This window comes from Necator americanus, chromosome V, assembly GCF_031761385.1.
Source record: "Necator americanus strain Aroian chromosome V, whole genome shotgun sequence".
NCBI lineage: Eukaryota > Metazoa > Nematoda > Chromadorea > Rhabditida > Ancylostomatidae > Necator > Necator americanus.
The window spans coordinates 7,242,973-7,263,140 of NC_087375.1; the positions used below are offsets into that span (position 1 = coordinate 7,242,973).

Here is a 20,168-nt window from a genome sequence, read left to right on the forward strand (position 1 = left end):
ACGAGAAAAAATAAATAAATTATGGGATTTATGAAAATCCCAATGTGTCTTAATCAAACGTTCAAAAAGTTGATTATTTTGTGTTGATCATCCTCTCGAAAACGTGGATAATATGAGAAAAAGGAGGAGAATGAAAAAAGAGGATCATATGTGAAGGATCTACCCTGCTAGTATTAGTACGACCGATGAATGTAGTCTGAAAAAAAAATCAAGGAAAAAAAAAACGAAAGAAAATTCATCTTTAATAAAAATGCAGTTGAGCTCAGTTTTTGAGGCGATCTAATTTATTTAAACTTTGTTTAAATTTGTTTTTAATTAAAATTGTCTAAGCTTAACTTTAAGTTAAACTTAATCTCAAATTAACTTAACTTTAAATCTGCTTGAACTTTTTTTAAATTTGTTTTTCTATCTCAAAAAAGTCAGTATGAATAAGATCGAAATGTGGTCCTGTGCAATTTTTAAGATGAAATCTTACCAGAAACAGTTATAGGTCAACGCGGTTATTTAGTTTATTCGGTCATTGTTTATTTGCTTGAAGAAAACGATTATTAATAGACAACTATGACTTGAAAAAGAAAAAAATCGTTGCGGGAAGCAAAGAGAAGGAAAGGGAGAGGAAAAACCCCAAAAATCCCTGAGGGATTTCCCATATTTTGCATGAACGCACTGCTTTCAGCAATCAATAGCCGGGGAAAAATTCACTAAAATTGAATTTCTTCACGTTTTTCCTGCTGACTGCTTAAGGCAGATATGAAGACAACCTCTCTTCAAGTTCCTTTTCTGGATGGCGGGGTGAGGGCGGGGTGTTTCGGGCTGAGCACGGAAGTGCATAAGGCGTTTCGAGCCGGAAAACAACCTGCTAAGAGTTTCGAAATTTCCCGAAACACTAGTAAATGCTACTAGTAAAGCACCTTGTCCACTTTAGTGAACTTTTTTCGATTGCATAGCAAAATTCCATGAGTTACTGGACAGCTCTTAGGTACGATTTATCATTATTTTATTAATTATTATATCCTTTAATGCTGATAAATTACCATTATTTTACTATTTATTTCTTAGTTATTTTTAATTACATTATTTTATTCATTTATCTTTTTAATATTTTATTATTTTTTTATTCATTATTTTATTATATCAATAACATTTTTGGTTTGCATTATTGTACAGTAATTGCTAATATTGATATTATATTACTATATAATACTATATATATTATTATATATATTATATTACTATATGTATTATTATTACTGATGTTCGACTTATTCTTTCTAATCTAATATATTATTCATTTATTTAATCAATATTAATTTAATACGACTAAATACTCACTAAAAAAGTTCGTTCTAAACTTTTTTGTGATTGCGTTGCAAGATTCCCAGGGATTCTGGATAGCTCTCATGTATAATTTATCGTTATGTTGTTATTTATTATACCATTTATTGCTAATAATTTATCATTATTTTGTTATTTACTGCATTTTCATTGGATTATTTTATTTATTTATTTTTATTATTTTATTATGTTAATAACATTCTTGGTTTGGCTTACTGTACAGTACTTGCTAAAATCTTTTCCGTATTTTTTATGATATGTAATATAATAAAAATCTTTCTGGAAAAGACCTAAAAATAAATTTAAAAAATTAATACTTATTATTAATAAAAATTGGTTAAAAAATAAATAAAAATATTTATTATTGATAAAATAAAAAAATAAAAAAATAACAAATAAAATTTGAAGCAATTCATTTTTATAACATTATTTTTATTATTATTTTCGTAGGACCTAATGGCTATGGTGCACTCCTCTTTTTTCCTACAGCGACCGTCAACCACATAATTGATTCGACTGAACCGTCGACCACATCACCGTTGAGTCATTCGTTGCCCATCTGGAACACTCCTAGCATGTGAATCGATTATTTCCACATTTCTGGAATGATTACTGTTGCCATTCGTATGAGGGCTATCATCATCGGTTTTTCAATCCACATCATCATTCTTTTCCATTTAGAATTTTTTTAATGGATTAATCACTTTAAATAGCATTGTCTTGTATGTAATGTGTTTTTGTTTTTCGAATTTTACGGCTAGACTAAGTATTTTCTCGTGTGCGCTTCCAATATCGTTCATCCAACTGGATAAAAACGCGCTGAGATGGATAAATGGGTCTGGATTGGTTGAACTGCTATCCAGTAGAAAAACTTGTCTGCGGATGACGGATGCATCCTGCAGGAAGATAAATACAATGCAAAAAAAGAAGTAACATATTCTTTTAGTTCGAGCACTAGTACACATCTTGATGGCGCGGAAATATTCACCTCCAACGAAACGGCAGGTCCCACAACGAAGTCCCATTGCATCCATAGTGCAACCAAATAGTATTCGAGTAGTATTCGTTGAGGAAAGAAGTTGTCACGGCTTTATGTCTATTATTAATCCTCTCGTAGAGGATGAAATCCTCCGTTTCGCTTCGAATTCCTTCTTGACACGAGTTCCTCGTACTATTTCATCCATTCGCTGTATGCTCGTTCATATTCGAATGCACCACCTGAGGTGAATTTGAATGCTCGAACTGAGCCGGCAGTACATCTAGGATGGAATTTTCTTAAAATCTTCGATCCTCTTTTGATTTTTTTTTCCCAGTCCCATTCATTCTTGCATTTCTTCATCTCATATTCTTGTTTTGAGTCATCGCATTTATTTAGCTGGTCAATGAGCCGAGCTCTACGGAGACCTCTGCTGATTAAAAGATTTTAAGGGAATTTTAAGAAATTATGAGAGTTATTTTAAGAAAAATGAGCCCAAAACATTCAATTTCGCTTCTCAACAGCTTTTCGTTTCTTTAAATTTTTTTTCGGTTACGCAATACACGATTACCGTAAAACTCGAACTGATGGGAATACTTCGATCGTGTGTAGATCAAATATTGATCTTTTTCCACCTTACACACGACGAAATTTATTCCTACTTGTATATTCTGTACTCAACTTTTTTTCAACTGTCTGTCGACTGTCGTTTGTTTGTCGATTGCGACGGTCGATTCAAATGTGGAACCATCGAAAGAGTTGGGAAGAGAGGATTTTTTGCAAAACTGATGAGTAAATCTGATGAGTAAAGTAACTAAATAAAGCAGAGTAAAAGTCAGTCGAGTATCAATCCACTTGGGATGCGATTTCCGCTTAGGATGTCTGGGGCGACCATACTGTGGACCTCTAGTCAGCAGCGCTACCACCCGCCCCGGTGAATTACTTATTATACAGTGTATTTTTTGAAATAAAAAAAAATAAATTATCTAGATACTAAGCTAATTTTTCTCCTAGCTCTATATCCACGAATTCGATGTGCCATATGTGTAGTGACTTCATTTATAGCATTTCAGCACAAATTGAACATCATAAAATAAAAAGAAACGGCCGCTAAACGCAAGCATAAAATGGCGGTATGGATGTTCTTTTAACAAACGCGCTTTATCATAAACCAGTGGTTTCTATATGCCTCAGGGGATTTTCGGAAGGCTACAGCTTGTACAGCATAGATGTTCAGCAAATTGCTCGGAATATTGCCTGAACGTTATTTTCTGTTCTTTTCCCCAGCACCGCAACAGAGTTCTTGTTATGCTCTTGAAATCTTAAAAATGTGCTGAAAATTAAAATCCATGAGAAATTTTGATCTTAACCTCATCTTCAGTACATTACATGGATATAATACTTTACTTACTAATAATAATACTGATTTTGCTTCGATTACTTTTGAATTTACTTTTTCCAGAAATAAATTTGTAATTTCGATCAGGAAATTTTAGAAAACTAAGTCTAGCTCTGAGAAAAAGCAGTTAAGTCCACAAATATCCAATTGACGCGACTGGGTCAGATCACGTAGATCAAATATGTGTTTCTTCTTTCATTTTGAGTTCAGATCACTCTCAATTGTCGGCTTAACTTATTTTATCCGTAAAAAATCATGGAAACTGACAAGATACAGGCATAATTGGATCCTATTGGGCTAGATGACTGTCTAAGGGAAATGGAGGATTTGGTGCAGGCTTTGGTGCAGAGTTTGGTGCAGATAGGGAAAATGGAAGATTTGTTGCGAGAAGATTGTTTTTTTTTTCGGCCCCGGGACAGCCCGAATGTCCGAGTAGACCTCTTGACCAACTGACCTACGTATTGGAGAGGCGATCAATAGATCTACACCTTCATCCGGTCAGCTACTGAGCCAACTGCGTTGTTCCGTCGGGTTTCCTTGTCCGTACCGCTGCGTTCCGGACATTTATCCATGCTTTTTGTAGATCTTTGCATTTTCTCTCTGTTCACAAAAGCACTGGCCAGTTTCTTGCTTACTTTTCTATTGATGAACTATTTGTCAATCCTCATTTTATTTCATATTCTCAATTTTCCTCCAAATCATTCCTTCATCCAACACTTTCTCTTCTTTTATCGTTTCGTTTTTTTATCGTTTTTCGTTTGCTTCTTTTTTTCTCGATGATTTCGTCGTCGTCGCCTTTTCTATCAGTTTTCTGCTCTATGAGCAAGTATTTCTCATTTATTTTCTGGAGAGAAAAATACGGAAACGAGAAAATAGAAATAAAATTTAAGTGAGACCAACACCTTAAGGTTATCTAGCAGCACTCGAATCTGTAGCTGGCTCTTAGGATTATTTCAACAATTCATGAGTTTTTTTCTTCGGAGACCACTTATGTCTCCACTCTTCACTGCGAATTTTCTTCCTTCTGCTCGCTAAGGATCGAACTAAATTCTCAGAGATGGGAATACCTTACGGAATGAGAGTTCGAAGTTAGATTCATACTTTTTAGACGTAAACTTAGCAAATTCAATGCTCATAACTCATTTGAGGACAGTTACAGTGAGAATCCTTAAAGGCATCACTCCACGAATCTGAGGTGGTACGGATTTCCGGTGGAGTATTCGTATACGGGGTCGTAGATTATGGAGAGGAAGGATGATTCCGTGCATTTCTTCCTAATTGCCGTAAAAAAATGGCCCGGAAGATACGGCTTCGAGTGTTCTGGCGCGCTATTTTCCATAACGAGTTCGATTGGAGCGCGCCAGCCTTGTGCACGGGCCGCATGTTCTGGGCCGTTTTTTTTACGGCAATTAGGAAGAAATAGACGGAATCACCCATCTCTCCATAATCTACGATCCCGTATACGAATACTCCACCTGAAATCCGTATCATCCCAGATTCGTGGGGTGGTGTCTTTAAAACATCTATCCTTCAAACTTCATCCCCGTCTATTTGTCTTTGTACAGCTTCCTTCCATGGAGCATGTAAGTTTCTTCACGATAACCGGGATTAAATGAGCTTTCGGACATCATGTTTCCGTCGCGGACATAACTTCCCGTGAAATCCATGGATTAGTCACCAACTCCACCCGCATCATATTACAAGACATTATTCATCGGACAACACTGCATAAGACCACCCACCATCTGATGTAGTTGATTAGAATATCATTTCATATGCATCATTTTTTTCCCGGATTTTCATCCGTTGTTGAAAAGATTCAGCGGAGGCTAGTAAGTAATTTCATTCTCTTCCTACTTTGTTCGCTAGAGTTCTTTTTTATCTTTTTTCCCCACCCTTCGTCGCTCTACTTAAAGAAATATCCTTTGAGAAGATTCCTAACTCGGCTTCACATTCTCTGAAAAGAGATGCACATCACATTTAGAATTTTCTCCTATCATTTGCTTCGTTGCTTCAGCACAATGCGCAAATTCCCTTGATTCGACAACTTTTTCCGAACGTTGCTTCATTTTTACGATTCTTACGCAATTATCCCCCTTTATATCTTCGCAACGCGTTTCCGCTGTACGAATTCTCATACCTTTCTAACCTTTTTTGACATTTTAGTAAAATAACAGTTTTATAGGGTAAGACCCAGTATTTTTTTCTTCACCCTCTATCCATAAAATCTACAAGGCATTTCTTTTTGTATGAATAAAGAATAAGAGTGGATGAAGTGTTTGGCGTCAATCAATCCGCTTGAGACCCAGCAACGATTTCGACTTCAATCCAGAATCATTCGAGGTTAAAGGTTTCATCCACGATCTGAGGTGGTACGGATTTCCGGTGGAGTATTCGTATACGGGATCGCAGATTGAGGAGAGAGGGGTGATTCCGTCCATTTCTTCCTAATTCCCGTGGAAGACGGCCCGGAAGATACGGCTTCGAGCGTTCCGGCGTACTACCGCCCTTAACGTAACAGTAAGTAAGTTAACAAGCCTATGCAATGACTTGCGGTGGCTAGCCAAGGTGTCAAGTGAGCGTTTTTATCCTCCCAGACAAGTCTGGTACCAATTTAGCAACAGCCAAGATTGTTAACAAACTTTATTACGGCTAACGTTACGGCGTTATCGCCTTCGTCAGAGCCTGGAAAGTAAGAACATTTGCAATATATCCTCTCAAATCCCTCATCCAGAACAAGTCATCATCCCCTAGGATATTACAACCGGAAACAAAGACCAAAAAAACCTAAATATCGACAAGTTGCAATCTCTATGCCAAGATTCAAGGAAAATCGAACTTTCGCAAGTCTGATGCCAATTTATCGATCCTGAAGGGATGTAGGGCTTAGTTGGTACAACGGCGGATTCGAACCCCATATCGATCATGTTGCAGCCACAACGGACCCTCTTACCGATTGGACTACATCGCACCTATTTGTGAAGGCAGATCCTTATTCTAGTTAATTAGAAATCTAAACTAAAAGAAAAATGAAATGATAAACTGGCTTCTAAAAGGTTACTCTAGATTAAATTATTTTATTATTACTATTATTTATTATTATCTATCTATTATTATTTATTATTATTATTTATTTTGTCCCATGATGGTGATAATTTTCGATCACTAATCCGTTTAGTACGAAATAATCTGTCGGAACGATCAGCATCCATAGAACCTAGTCAAAATAATTCTTCAAAAACACTAGTCGACTCATATTTAGAATTTTATCCCAGTCTTCTGTTTCTCCCCTGCTTGCTATAATCTCATCTTGATCTCAGTATTGTTAATATTATGAGCAGTAAGTTGGTTTTCTTTTCTCTTTTCTTTTCTTTTTTTGAGATCATTCGTGCGCCAGAGTACTTTTTTTTTGTTGGAAGCATGTCTCATCCAGCTTCCCAGGCACTCTGAATCGTTTTTGAAAAATTTGATTTTGGAGTTCTACTAAATGTTTGTAGGCTGCAGAAAAAACTCCGCTTTTTCTATAAATGATTCTATTACGAGAATAAAATTTCCTCTCATTGAAAGCAATGAAAAAAAAAGCTGTCATGATTAATGTCTGGAAGTTTTTATATTGTCAACGATTTGCGGCAATTTTCTGGAATAAATGGGTGCTTAGCGTCGAATTTGCGACGAAACGTTCGTTATAGTGGCTTTTTCGACTCGATATTAGACGTTGCCTCTAGTTTTTGTCTGGTCCGCAACAGGTTGTCTCAAACCTGATACTATGGAGGAATTCTACGAATCCATGCATTTCTCGGAGAGTATGAGTGGAGTCTTTTTGGTATTTTCTTATTTCTTTATTTATTTATTCATCCAATTACACCAATGGTGCGTCGAAAAGAAGGAGATCATATTTTCTCAGTGTCAAAACAAAAAAAAAACAAAACAAAAAATTCTGGGTTTTATTTTATTTTTTTGCAAATTGGCGCAGTTTTTCTCATGGCGGGTGGACGGGTCGTTTTCTTTCGGTACGGTAGGTCAATGGGCCTGTTTTCCTGAGGTCTTTTCCACTAACCCAGAACGCTATGCACTGGCCAGTATATCCTATGGAGATGACACTTCTAGAAAATGACCAATTTATTCGCGGCTGGGTTTTTTCGAGCTTTTCAAAAGATAAGATAGAAGGAACTACTGCCGCTTGTACTCTTCAGTGACGCGATGAACTCGACGAAAAAAAAAACCGTCGGATATTTCCCCTCGGGTTGGCATGCTCTTTGGAAAAAGTTCGCCCCTCTCCCTCTCTCTCGTCAAAATGTACTCGTTCAGTCAATGTTTTCGACAACCTGTCAACTCGTTGTTGATATACGAAATCTCATGAGACGAACGAAAAGACGGGTGGTAAGAATATGCCTCATTAGGCAGCCAGCGATGCCGCTGCCGCTGCTGGCGGCGGCGGCGGCATCGGCAGCGGCAGCCGCCAGCGGCTAAGCACTGCTGGTCTAACAAATTGCTTCACATCTTCTGCTATGCTGCGCTTACTTTGAATTCCTGAATTCCGTGAATTTTATCCGCTTCAATGAAACTTGTACTTCTTTTTTTCTTTCCGGTTGGATTTTCATTCTCGTTGCTAGCCGACCAACATTTCTCTCCGGTTCTAGAAGATTCTAGAATTCTATTCGCTCTTTTGCAAAGATGCCAGTTTTAAATCATTGTTCTTGCCTCCAATTTAATTTAATTATTGTTATTGCTTCTTATCTATATTTATTATATTATGTCTATTTATTATAATATTAAAGAGTGCAGAAGAAGAGAAGAAAAAACGGAAAGTTTTTTTTTTTCGAAATATGAAGAGCCTTGCATGCTTTTTCTTAATATAACGTCTATGGCTAGATTATTCGAGCTTATTCTTTCTCCAATCTTCCTTTTTCCATTTTTTAAGGCTAATCTAGTTGTTTTCGCCTTCTATCATCCATAATTATGTTATACCTTATTTATTATTATTATTGTTCTTGCTTCTTATATTTTTCTTATATTTATTTATTTATATTTATTATATTATGTCTATTTATTATAATATTCATATTACCTATATATATTTACAATTTATATATATTTTATATATACACAATTTATACATATATTATTTAGAATTTTTTTTACATTTATAATTTTCCGTTTTTAGTTATTTTCATAGTTTTTTAAAGCACAAGAATAAAAAGCTACATATTCAACATGCCAAGATTCAAGGACAGTCGGACATGCGCACTTTAGAATTCCTTATTTATTTTTTATATTTATTTACTAATTCCTTATCTATATTTATTCTATTTACGGACCTATTACTTAAATTTGTTTCGTTATTTTCGTAGTCCACCTCTGATAGTTGTCCATGGAATACTATTGAAGGAAAGAAAACGAGATTTTCTTACTAAATACTTGAAGAAAAATAAGAGTTGCACTTAGGGTAACAAGCCTTGCCATAAGCAGATTTTCTAATATATTTACTGGAACCAGATTTTTTTTTCTCGCCAACTTTTCGCGCTAACTTCCGTGTTTTGCCGGCGGCGCAGAACTCTACGACCTCTCTCGGCGCCGCCATTACGACTTCATTCCGCTTTCATGATTCTTCCAGAAAGCGATCATGATAGCTTCCAGATAGCGGTACTTATTATTAATGTCGTTTTCGTTCTCCACTTTCGCAAAAGTTTGCTCCTCACCGGTTTCTTTTCTACTTGTTTTCGTGGATTTAAAAGAAGTACTGGAATATTCGATTGAGTTCGCTTTTTTTCAACGTCTGAAAAGTGTTGTTTGCTTCTGAATTCATTAAATTTAAGCATCGACGGTGCCTTTGAAAACAATCATTCTTTTTTTTGGTTTCCTTCAAAAGAAAACAAACAAAGAAATTACAATGTCTTTCGCACGTAAGGACTTTGGACTAGCACTAGGATTTATAGGATAAAAATTTTCTGCTTTACTTGAATACTTGATAATCTCTATTCACTTATTGTGGAGGTCATCATCGTTCCAATTCGGTTTTCTCCTCATCCTGCTCACATGGGATATTCGTTGACGACCGCGATTTCGTTAAGTGACGCCGTCGAATTTAAGATCCTTGAGTCAAATCCAGTTAGATGGTCGCTCTATGCTGCGAACACATCAGCCTATCTAGATCTTGTCTCTCTCGAACGCATCCTGTGGCTTTGTAGGATTTCCTTTTAATCCATCTACCGGGTGGTATCCTCACCATGTTTACTTCATTTTTTTAAAGTCCCGTGTAGTTAATAAAGGATAAGGATAAAGTTCCTGGCGTTATTCAATCCGCTTGGGATGCGCCCCCACGTTCACTTCAATTCAGAATCGTTTGAGGCTCACGAACGTGTAACTGGCCTATGCAATGACTTACGGTGGCTAGCCGATGTGTCAAGTCAGTGTTTTTATCCTTCCAGATACATCTGGTACCAATTTATCGACCCCGGAAGGATGAAAGGCTTGGTGAGCACTAGGGCGGATTCGAACCTCCGATCGATCGTGCATGAAGCGGAACTCTAACCGCTACACTACATCCGCCCCTGTATAGTTAATATTATTGGATAATATCTATTTACGTAGTATTGATTGAGAGCGATACGTTAAGACGTACCGATGTATTTGATATCGCTACGTAGATATAATCGTTCTGTGCACCTTTACTTCACTCATTCGTTTACCTCTTCTTCTGGCCGATCATTTTCTCCTTATCCTATTTGAACGCTTCATATTCTATGGCTACGTTATTCTGTAGCATTGTTGAGACATGATTTAACTGCCCATGCAGCGATTTTTTCCACTGGTTCGGAAAGACAAGATATTATTCTTAAAGCACTCCGAGAAATTTCCTACGTTAAGTCCTTCCCACTTGAAGTGACGGAAATGAAGATGCTGCGATAGACGACTTGCGACCTTGACCACATCCGCAACCAAGACATAGTCGGGTGAAAACGATATGAAGTTCGGGGCAATTGCATAAGCGGTAGCGCTCGAAGCGGTACGATGGGGCAAGCGGCGGCGACCGCGGTGGGACCTTCGCCAGCTCCGCTCAAGCGAGCGAGGGGCGCTTACACAACTGCCCCGAGCTGTACGCCACTATACCTAGCTTCTTTGTCTGTCTGATCCTATTATTTCCGACCTGACCCTGATCCTGACCCTACTACTGGAAGCTGCTCCCGTAACCGAGAAAATCCACGAAACTCGTTTCTGAACTCGTTTCTGCTACGTCCTACGGTGTGATAACTACACTCTCCGTAAGATCAACGTGGACCCAGAAGTACCCTTACGACCCAGAAGTGCCAAGGAAACGGACAAAGCAGTACTGGCTTGATACGATTCACAGTAATATTAAGCCAGCTGGCATCCACCCTGATCATGCACACGACCGAGTGAAATAGCGCTATCCATACAGCAAAGCGGACCAGCCACTGATCCAGACAAACGCGACGAAAAAGGAGAAGATATCATTGCTTGAGATCATTCAGTTTTGCAAATCTGCAAAAACATCGGAATATGAGAACCTGGATAATTTTCTCGTTAGCCTATTTGTAGTATAAATATTTCATTAAATGCACTTTTACATCGTCTTTGCAGCCCAGTTCAGTGTCTTGTGGAATTCTCTGTGAAATCACGTAGAAAGAATTTGCAGTGGTTTTTTGTTGGATAATCACAAAGGCGTTCGTTCTTCGTTTCTTTTTTTTTCTTTTTTTCAGGCGTAGGACTTCAGCCAGTTTTCATTTGGAACATGAAAGTTATGGAAGTTATCTTTGGGTAAAATTAAAAATCAATAATCAAAAATGGTTAAATGGGAAAATCAAAAGCAGTATTTCATGGAAATGAAGTTGTAAGTATTTCTTGAGCAAAAGTTAAGCTTACGGGTGTAGTTCACGAGTGTTAGCGCAATCACGCTGAATTCCCCCTAATTATCCAGAGAAATGGCGTAGGAAACGATGGTGTCGCATCAGACTCTCCTACGACACACCTGATAACATGCTACGTCATCGAGAGCTGGCATACGCGCTGCATTGGCTAGCGAGCGGAAGAGACAGCGTCAGCAGCTCGTTGATTTTCCGCCCGTTGGCGAGTGCGGCACGTTTCCTTGTCATCGCGGACGTGGCACGTTGTTAGGTGTCTCGTAGGATAAAAACCGGTGCGACAAAACCTTTTTCCATGGCTTTTTTTCTGGGTGATTATAGAGAATTAAGTGTGATCGCACTCCCATTTGTGGCTACATTCGTGGACACTAACCTCATGTACTCTTGGAGAGATACCAACACCTTCAAGATTATGGGAAAATATGTAGGTGAGGACTTTGGTCCGAAATGATTCCCTGTGGGCTTATGAACAACAAAGCAATTTCAGCTCTCTTCCATTACTTACTCCTAGAATAGCGAGTGTTTTTTTCCAATAATAATGATTGTAAGAAATTTCGCAACAATATTGTTTTGTTGGTAAGACGTGGAGAAATTTAAACACTTAGAAAATTATTATTTAATGTATGGGATATGAATTGAAGCTACCTCATCTCGAAACTGACGTTATCGGGAAAAGTATGAAAAGATATAGAGTTTGAGATGTAGACTACGATTATCACCGTGGCCCCACTCAACTCTCCCCTGGCACTTTGAAAACCGTCCGTGGGAAACTGCATTCGTTCCTACGAGATTCCTGAGAACGCCCTGCACTTGTGCACACGTCGCGTTCACGAGCGAGCGGTCAAGAATCAATGGAGTTTTCTTGGCAACCTCTCCAAGTATAACTAGAGGATAAGCTGCTGAGGGAACTGGAACGTGTGCAACGGTTGGACGTTCTAGCTTGCCTCGTAGGGACTAAAACGATTCCCATGCCGTTTTTTATTTATTTATTTACTTATTTATTTGTTTGTTTATTTATTCGCATACACAGATAGTGCACCAAAAAAAACACATTTGTCTATGTCAGGATAGATAAGAAAAAGACGGTAAACTCATTGTTTGTGGGGCCTGACGCAGTCCTTTTCGTGGTCGATAGTCGATAGTTCGAAGTCGATAAGATGAGGTTATTTAGAGATAGTATAGAGAAGAGGCGACATGACGGAACATTTAAAAAAAGTGATCAAATCATAAGATATTAGTATCCTTGTTAGTGAATGAGCTTCACTGAGCGAGTTAGGCTTCATGCGTCAGAAGGATGCGAGGACTTGCATGCAGTTAGCTGAAAAAAGAATAGATTTATGAGAAGGAGGGCAATAAAAAGAGGGATATAGTAAACAACTAAGAACTACTAATGGTGGGAATCTATGAGCGGTTCGTATACTGAGCAAATGGCACCAGACATCTGAAAGTTGTTAGAATAAGAGAAGCATGCTGTTAGACGTCAGTATTCAAACACCGGCGTATGTCAATTTTCTTCAAACTCATCTTGAATATTCTACTGTGTCCGGCTTTGAGAACATCACGAGGTAAGAGCTCCAACCATCTTGCAGTTCTATAGAAGAAATTGTTGAACATAAGCGAAAAGTTATTATGCTGAATTTTTGCGTAATGTAAGTTGAAACCACCAGTTCTTTCACTAAAAGGTCTAAAGTACCAATATTTGCTGGGCGTTAACTTGGTTTCGTTTCTGAGGACTCGAAAACAAAAGATCAAGTCGAAGTATATACGTCTGTTCTTCAAGCTGATCTATAATTTCTAAGACGATCGTTGTAGTAGTCACCGTTGATTTGCTGACATCTTTTGAACAACATACGGTAAGTTTGCTTTTGTCTTCTTTAGGGCTCAATATCATATTCAAGATGAGAAGAAGATTTGTATAAGCGAGTGAGAATAGTTGGATTACTGGTGTGGGCAATCCGAAAAAGGCGAAAAAGGGAGGAGTATGCTTTTCGTACAACATGATCAATGTGTTCAGAGAAGTTGAGGTTATCATCGACAAAAATTCCTAAGTCTCTTACAGATTTACATGTGTTAAGAGTTACTCCATTCATACTATACTCAGCCACATCCCCTTTACCTAAATGCATAACCAGGGACTTGTCATAGTTAATGTGCAAATCCCATTTAGAAGCCCAGTCAGACATCCTAGCTAGTGACGTTCGAAGTGCAGTACGTACTTCATGGTAGTTCTCATCATCATAGATGCCGTAAATCTTAATGTCATCAGCGTACACTTGGACTTTCACGAGCGGAGAAGTTCTGAGCACACTTAGTAGGTCGACTGTGTAGATAAGAAATAAGAGAGGGGACAGGACTCCACCTTGTGGAACTCCACTCGTGCAAGGGAATTTGGCTGAGTATCTATGACCAACTTTGACTGTCATACTTCTCATGTTAAGATAAGAGATCATCCAATCCAAAATATGGCCCCGTATTCCGAAGTAATGGAGTTTAGCAATTAGTTTCGAGTGGCATACTTTATCGAAGGGGTCAATGTATGTATGTATTTATGTATGTATTTGACAGGTCAATGTATACTACATCTATCGATTTACCTTGGTTCAGAGCTAGAGACCAGTCAAAAACACTATCAATTAGGTTAGTACATGTCGAAGCGCCTGCAATAAACCCATGTTGTTCACTGGGAATTAGATGAAACTTTTTTAGCCAAGATAATAGTTTATCCCTGATTATTTTTTCCATTACTTTCACCGGCGTTGGTAGTAAGCTAATAGGACGGTAATTGTTCAGTAAATTTGTGCCTGGAGACTTTGGAATGGCTGTGACAATGGCGTTTTTCCAGACTTGTAGGACTTCACCTAATGATAATGAGATGTTAAAGATGTGAGCTAGAGGAGGAGATAAAGTAGCTGCACACTCCTTATATACAATAGGTGGGATTCCATCATACGTTTCACTAACCGACGGCTTAAGAGATTTTAGGTGTTTGTAAATATCAGTAGGGTGGAAAAACAAGTTACTGCACTGCTGTTGGACAGGAGCTATGCCAACAATTTCTGGAATGGTATCGCTGCAGTTTGAAGAAAAGACATTTGCAAAATGCATAGCTAGAGCTTTAGCTTTATCAGCATCTGTAACATAGGTGGCTCCTGTCTGACCCACGAGACTCGGAAGCCTTGCATTAGCCTTCATTCTATGCCTTAAGTATAAATAGAAAGGCTTCATGGATTCTCTGCGCGATAAACGTCGTCCCCGATAAGCAAGGTATCTCCTCATATGGAAGTCAATGTCAGAACATACTTTCTTGTACAGTGAACTACGTAGGGGGTCATCTAACTCTTCAAAAAGATGTAGCCTCTGAGAGTACAAAGATTTCAGTTGACATGGTAGTTTCAAGGAAAAAGGAGCGAGGGAATCGAGTGAATTTTTAGGACAATTAGAGAGCATTGAACAGGGCCGCGCTCATATTGAAGTTCTATACCCTGAACCCTATATGTTCCACACCTGGTTTTCCATCTACAACACTTTCGTTATACGTTGCATTCAATCCCGAACTGCTAGACCACCAGCTATTCTGGAACTTCTAGATGTTTGAAATAGTAGGTAGTTGAGCAGAGTCAGCTCATTCATAACAAATATTTATGATGTTTTCGGCAGTTGTTCCAGTGCGTGACTATTTTTCACAGAATACTAGATGACGGCCATCTAGGCCAAAACTTTAGTGTTCCAGAATAATCGTAGAGATCTCGTTTAGACCAAATGATTCAGTTCATAAATCCACCTCTTTTCGAGCCATTTTATTATTATTATTATTATTATTATTATTATTATTATTATTATTATTATTATTATTATTATTATTAACATTATTATTATTATTCGGAATCAATTTATTACTTGAGTCGCGCTAGCGTATTCTAGTTTCGCAAAAGTTTGATAATCATTTGTAAGCATGAAATCCACTCCGTGCTCCAATAAATTTCACAGTTTCTCTCCTTTCTTCTCTCAGTCGAATTTGAAAAAAAAAATCAAATTTCGCATAGACTACAGTAACTAACGCTTTAGTTTATGAAAGAGAGGTGAATCATTGGATTTATCATTGCATAAAAAAATTTCCCACATGTTATTCTTTCGTCTTTTTTTAATGGTCCTTTTATCTTTTCTGAATGAAAGGAGTATAACAAAGCTGCATTTTATATGAGATCGAGTAGATAGCCAAGCATTCGTCAGCTGCCAGCAACTAAAATTGGTTCTACTGTAGTATTGGTCATCTATCTACATATCTATGCACTTCAACTTTTTTTAATCAACGTTTTTTTAACCGCTGTTGGTCCAGGAATTACCAGCGAACTTTTATTTGAAAAATCCATGCTCACCAGAGCCTGAATTACTTGATTTTATAGTTTTTTTTTTAAATTTTGAAGATGATTAGTTATTTTCTTTTGTGTAATCGATAAAAGCGATCAGCAACTAGCTGTGTACATATGTAGAAACTTTTGCGGCAAATTTTGTTAAATGGGTATTTTAAGTTTCCTGTAGTTCAAATCCAACAGGCGTAGTATATTTGGCGATCTTTAGAGATTAAAAACACACGAACTTCTAATTAGGACAATTTTCTTGCTTGTAAATTTAATATTTCCTTTTTCTTAAGTCCAGCAACGAAGATTACTCTTTCACCTTCTTAAAGTCATGAGCATGCGATCAATAATTCACGGAGTGCAACTTTCATTTTGAGAATTAAATGGCGCGATGAAACTAAGTGCTTCTTAATGGCCGACCGCTGTTCGGAAATGCGTCGAAGAATTTGGGGCGAGCTCAGGTGATTTTCCTCCGAGCAGCCAATAACATCGTCTTTGCTGTAATGTTTACTCTGTTTATTCATTAGTTGATGATTTTCGCATTCTCTGTTGATTTTTTTTTTGTCCCTGAAAAATTTGGTAGATCACTATCGAACAAGTTGAGAACAAATGCTATGAATTCAATAGAATTCAGTTCGCGGTGTGATTATTTGGACGTCTCTTACTATGGATAATATTAAAGGGATTAAGGATAAAGTCACTGGCGCATTAGTCTACTTCCGGTGCACCAACACGTTTTACTGCAATTCGTAATCGTTGAGGTTTTGGGACACGTGTCGACTTGCGGGACCCAGCTGATGATCAAGTCAGTGTTCTTTTATCCTCACAGACAAGTCTTACACCAATTTATCGACCCTGGAGGGATGAAAGGTTTGGTTGGGATTGAAGCGGTCCGGCGAAGCATTCACCGTGCAGCCACAGCAGACCTTTTACCGACTCTACAACCGCTCCATGGGCTCCATGGATAATATTATTTTGTTCTATAATGAAAATTTTATTAGAGAAAAGAATCGTAAAAGTATAAGGTTATAAGCTCCCCGCCACGACTCTTTTGCAAATAGTTTGAAGCCGCTTCCTGAGCCTGCCGATCTCCGGCAGCCTACGTACAATCGTCGATTCAGTACAGCCGAATGTGGCCGCAATTTCCGTGGTGGTGAAGTACAGGTTCGCCTCCGCGGTGGGACCTGATCGGCTAACCCTACCTCGGGGCATCTTCGTAATCTCCCGTCTTGAAAGGTTCTCGTGTCTTGGGACCTCGACATAGGTCCATCTATTTTTTCTATTATTCGTGATCTGAATCATGATCACTGATTAGTGACCCTACACAGCAGTATCCATTCGTTAGAACGCTTAACTTAGAGAATAATGAAGACGAGCGACTGACTGCTTCATTGAAAGAGCGATTAGACATGAAACTGTCATCTTTTAGATGATTTGAAAAAAGTAAAGAATGAAAACAAACACTAATCCAAATTCGTAGGAGCTAAAGCGATTCCCATGCCGTTTCTAACGACGATCACGGAAAGATGAGCGCAACCATGTGGTTTTCCGCAATCTACGACTCTGTATAGAACCTTTCCATGAGAATTCCATACAACGTCAGATTCATGGTATCCTGCGTTTGTATTTAAAGGCATCACCCCACGAATCTGAGGTGGTGCAGATTTCAGGTGGAGTATTCGTATACGTGATCGTAGATTATGGAGAGATGGGTGATTCCGTCCATTTCTTCCTAATTGCCGTAAAAAACGGCCCGGAAGATGCGGCGCCGCACAAAGCTGGCGCGCTCCAGTCGAACTCCTTGTAGAAAATAGTGTGCTAAAACGCCTCAAGCCGTATCTTCCGGGCCGTTTTTTACGGCAAATAGGAAAAAATGGACGGAATCACCCCCCTCTCCATAGTCACCCATCCCGTATACGAATACCCCACCTGAAATCCGTACCACTTCAGATTCGTGGAGTGATGCCTTCAAGCCGGAATCGTGAAGCAGGCAGTTTCTGTTCAGGTACAGCTTGCCACGGAGGTAGTTCTGCAGCATTGTAGCCTCCAAATGTAAAGTAGATGAGTGCCAGTTGTAGTTTGGTGAAAAATGAGATTTGCACACGTTACGCATACGCAACGACGGAACATTAACAAGCGCGCACGGCAAAAACGAGACGATCAAACAGAGAGAGGAAGGAAAAGGAGAGATTCATGCATCAACTTAATAGATATTCATTCTCACTCGTACTTACTCACTCAATTTTCAATCGTATCGAAACATTTCTCTCTCCTTCACGAATTCATCACCGCTTCTCTCGAATTCCTCTTTTTTTCACATTTCTATTTAGCATTTAAACGAATTCGATGACGAAAGCCGAACGAAAAATTCCATTCACTGCATCGCAATATTCAATTGTGGATCTTGACGATTCTCTTCAAGTCCATCCATTGTCCGACACAGATTTTGTAGCCGCGGATTCGCGATTCACAGATCTTCTTGCTAACTTATTTCTGTAGCACCTAACCGGCTGTAAAATTATTAGATTTTAGCTTAAATGTTTGCAAAGATACTAAATAAGGCCTTAAAATTCGTTTACCTTCACTGCTTACGTCGAGTCCTATAATTGTCATTGTTGCAACAATGTGAACGCCTTCTCACGTCAGCAGGTCACCGAAAATAACATAATTGAATTTCCACTGCAGAGCAATTAAGTTTAGCTTGGAATGTAACAAACTAGTCTTGTTCTGCCATTCATTCCCATTGTTTCCAATCCTTTTCCATCATTTTAAATCTCAAACTTTATTCTTGGATAACTTATAGGAACGCTTCGTTGAACCCATGAGACTGTTCCGCATTCCTGGAACGTAGGAGCAGAAACTCTCTGCCACGAACGCGAAAAGGTCTCTCGCAGAAGTTTGGAGGCGTTTCGGATAAATGCTAAAGATCCAGAAATAAATATAAAAGGAGAGTGTACAGCCGTCACCAACGAGCTAACTCCGTGGTAAAACTTTTCCGGGTTTTGATCTACGGAGTCATATGCGGGTCGCATCCTAAATTTCTAGTTTCAGAATTAGATATGTATATTTTCTATTTTATAATTATATTTCCGTACTGAAAAGGAATTATATCACGATAGAGGATAAAAGGATAAAGTTTCTGGCGTTAATCAATCCGCTTGGGATGCGCCCCGCGTTCACTTCAATTCAGAATCGTTCGAGGTTCACGAACGTGTAACTGGCCTATACAATGACTTGCGGGGCTAGCCGATGTGTCAAGTCAGTGTTTTTATCCCCACAGACAAGTCTGGTACCAATTTATCGACCCCGGAGGAGCGAAAGGCTTGGTGAGCACTAGGGCGGACTCGAACCTCCGATCGATCATGTCCCAGCCACCGCGGAATCTCTTACCGACTGCACTACGCCATCAGTATTTGTATGGATGGATCCTCGTTTCAGTTAGGAAACTAGAATGAGAAACATCGCAAATTTTTTCTTTTTAGATTGGGGTTCTCCTTCTTTTTTGTTTATTCCTTCATATCACTATCTACGTAGCTGGAATTCTGTTATTTTAAACTGCCCTTTTAAAAAGTTTATCCCTATAATTGGTCTTTATTCTTTCCTAACGATGGTTAGACGTTCAGGTTCGTTGGTGGACTCCTCCCGCTTGAGGTCCCATCGAACTCCGCTGACAGATTCGTTCGCTCCGGGTTAAATCGCTTACTCAAACACTGGTGGCCGTTGTTTTACCATAGCATTTTGTACTAAAGGAAACGATCTAACGTACGTAGGGATTTCTCTCCTCCTTTAGCCGATGAATGTCAATTCACCTGTCAATTCATCTCACGAAGTAAAAAGAAGAAAAAGTAAAAAGAAAAAGAAGTAAAAAGTAAAAAAAAAAACAAAGGCGAACTTTACTGTATACAGCATCCCACAACAAATAGTTTTCTTGCTGATTTTGTAAGAAAATAATTTTTAAGCTGGTAATGTGGGCTGGTAATTCCTGAAGTTGAAACATGTCACTTTAGTCAAATTTACAAAATCTTCAGAGTCATGGAGTTATAGCTGTGAGAGATATCAAAATGTTCGCAATATTATGTAGATTACGAATATGTAACTTTCATTTCACTTTTCGAAAAATATGTTCACGTCAAAAATCGTGTGTACTTGGGGCGTAATTATCTCGGACTTAGCCTTTTAATCTGTACCGCAAGTGATATTTTTCAAAAAATGTTTCC

At 38.4% G+C, this 20,168-nt stretch overlaps 1 protein-coding gene across 1 annotated transcript; it reads right to left on the reverse strand.

Moving 5' to 3' along the window:
- Nucleotides 1–13,467: 13,467 nt before the first annotated feature.
- Nucleotides 13,468–14,016, reverse strand: RB195_013198 (uncharacterized protein; the record flags this gene model as incomplete). Its single annotated transcript, XM_064202900.1, has 1 exon — nt 13,468–14,016. The coding sequence occupies one exon, from the start codon at nt 14,014–14,016 to the stop codon at nt 13,468–13,470; it is 549 nt and encodes a 182-aa protein (XP_064058781.1).
- Between the last annotated feature and the right edge of the window lie 6,152 nt (nt 14,017–20,168).